Here is a 2,915-nt window from a genome sequence, read left to right on the forward strand (position 1 = left end):
TGCATGGGATTTGTGGCGGCGCACGTTCTCCAAAACATACTTTTTGCGGTTCACCATTTCTCCATTCATGATATATATACTTCTTCCATATCCATTATATATATATATATATATATATATATCTATATATACACACATCAATAAGAGACTCTTTCTCTTCCCATAAAGAAGCCATTCGCTTCTCCAAATCATTTGCTTCGATCCCATTTACCAAATTGCCCACTTTCAGACTTTCAGTCGATACCAAAACTTTTTATATTTTTCTGCAATATTTTGTAGTTTTTCTCTCTATATCAATATATAATCTATGGAAACTTGTTGGACGATGTCAAATTATGAAATCCTGGCCATAGATGAAAATCCATTTATGTTTCCGATCTCTCAGTTACCTCCATTTGATTTCAGGTAAACATATGTCATTTTATCATTAAGTACTGTATATATACTTTGTTTCATCATGATATATAAAATTCTTACAATATATATGCTTCAACAAGGTCTGGTTTTTTACATGTTGAACGTACGTACTCACTCGAATATTTGGCTGACGTTTTTTTGTTTTTTGTTTTTCCTTTCTTAATGTGTTTGTAGCGGAGAATATGCAGGTTACTATAATAATATTAACTTGGAATATAATTGGCAAAATGAATTGCCAATACAGGAGAGCTTTCTTCTTGACGCTGTTCCTCTAATGGAGTACCATTCTAGTACTGATCACTCCTTTTATGGCACAATGGAACCCATCTCAACTGTAATTCAAGGTGACAAATTTTGGAACTTTGAAAAGAAATGCAATTTTTCTGTAATGGGTATTCGTACATACATATACACACATACATACATAAACGTGTATATATGTATATATATTCTTTGTGTGTGCGTATGTTTTTTTGCTTGGCCAATGATCAATATTATGTGTTATATGTATAGCAGACCATGAATTTTTCTATGGCAATGGAAATGGTCCGGCACTTGGAGTTTGGGACCAAGATGGGCGTGTTGGGTTTGGGCCTGAGATTCATGTTCAGCAGAAGCCAATCAATCATAATGGAGAAACAGGAAAATATTTGATGACCAAAGAAGAGAGGAAGGGTGTTAAGAGATGTAGATCATCATCAGAAGAGAAGAACAGCAATAGTACTTCTAAAATGCTTTCACGAGAACTTCTTTCTAAATACTATTATATGCCAATAACTCAGGCCGCAAAGGAACTCAATGTGGGCTTGACTCTTTTGAAGAAAAGATGTAGGGAATTGGGCATCAGCCGTTGGCCCCACAGAAAGCTCATCAGCCTCCAAACCCTAATCAACAATGTTCAGGTCCCATATACATATACATATACATATATATGTATACATATATAGATATATATGCAGCCCATTTACATGACTTATTATGGCCAACGTTTCTCATAATTAATTATAGATTTTAACCAAACATACAACGTTTCTTCTTTTTCTTTTTCTTCCCTTTTAATTTGGAAAAATGAACCCTTATCTCAAACTGAAAAATTAAAATCCCAATTCTTGTGTTCTTTAAAGTGGACGTCTCTAAATATTTTAGATCCTGAAATTTTAGTGCACAGTTTACAATATCATAAGATTTTTTTTATCACATGTATTTATTGACTATTTTCGTAATATTTTAGATCATCAATATATGACTATTTTCGTGAGATTATGGTATCGTGCGACAGGAGTTGGTAAAGCAAGAAGGAGTAGAAAACGAATCAAAGCTGAAAAATGCAATAGAGTTGTTGGAAAGGGAAAAGAAACTAGTGGAGGAAGTTCCTGATATTCAACTAGAGGACACAACAAAGAGGCTTAGACAAGCTTGTTTCAAGGCCAACTACAAGAAGAGAAAGCTGAGGATCATGGAATCTCATGAATCTGATTTCAATAAAGGAAAATCATCACCACACCAGTACCATCATCATCATGAAACCATGTTTTGTAGCAGCAGCAGCAGCAGCGCCTATCAGATCATCACCGTTGATCAGGAAGAAGAAGATGATCAAGAAGTGATCAAGTCACTTTTGTCGGAGGACTCGTTTTCATCAGGCAATCTCTTAATGTTTTAGAAGGCCAAAACTGTGTTGAATGATCTCTACTTATTTGTATAGATCATATTATCTTTTTTTCTTTTGTGTGTGTGTTTCTTTTTCTTTTTTTGTTTTGTTTTGTTTTGTTTTAGAAGTAAGATATATATCAGCTTGGTATATTAGTTTTAGGACACAGATTGTGAAATGTGCAGGTGCCAGGGTTGAGACTTGAGAGGGTTCTGAAGAGCCTTTCTTTGCTTATAGGGGCTTCTTCTAGAAGCAATATATTGAAAGATTACACTTTTTTTTTAAATATATAATTAGGGAAGGGGTTTAAGGAAAATATATTGTAAGAACTTCTTTTTGGGAACCGTACGCGTTTAATTTTCTAGTTCAAGTCGTATGTATAACTTCTTTTAATTTATAGTAGATCTAGGTGTGTGTGTGTGTGTGTATGTATATATATATATGTATATATATATATGTATATATATATGTATATATATATGCATTATATGTGGTGCATGCATGAAGAAGAAAAGTACAAGGGTGAAAGCGGTCTGGTTTGACGTATTTTTTCAATCCAAATCTAATTCCATTAAATCCAATGGTTTTGGTGCGGTTTGAAACCGTGGGGCTTAGGTTTGAGTCAGTTTAGAACTGCTTATCCTTAAAGACCTACAAAAAGTCTAAATTATCGTATCAATTAAATAAAAAAAATTGCGCAACGTTTTCGTTGTATTCAAATATTAAATGTCAATAAAATCTAAATAACTTTCTTACTATTTAACTAATTCTTTGTGCATAAAATGCCTCAACCATTCTTGGACGTATAGTGAACTTCTAAATGAATACCAACAGAGAGAATGCAGAT

General features: G+C 33.4%; 1 protein-coding gene across 1 annotated transcript; it reads left to right on the top strand.

The window, feature by feature from the left end:
• The first annotated feature begins 325 nt into the window (after positions 1 to 325).
• Positions 326 to 2,080, top strand: LOC21399028 (protein RKD2). Its single transcript, XM_024162451.1, has 4 exons — positions 326 to 405; positions 592 to 761; positions 931 to 1,319; positions 1,697 to 2,080. The coding sequence occupies exons 1-4, from the start codon at positions 326 to 328 to the stop codon at positions 2,078 to 2,080; spliced, it is 1,023 nt and encodes a 340-aa protein (XP_024018219.1).
• The last annotated feature ends 835 nt before the right edge of the window (positions 2,081 to 2,915 follow it).

This window comes from Morus notabilis, unplaced genomic scaffold, assembly GCF_000414095.1.
Source record: "Morus notabilis unplaced genomic scaffold, ASM41409v2 Scaffold226, whole genome shotgun sequence".
Classification (NCBI taxonomy): domain Eukaryota; kingdom Viridiplantae; phylum Streptophyta; class Magnoliopsida; order Rosales; family Moraceae; genus Morus; species Morus notabilis.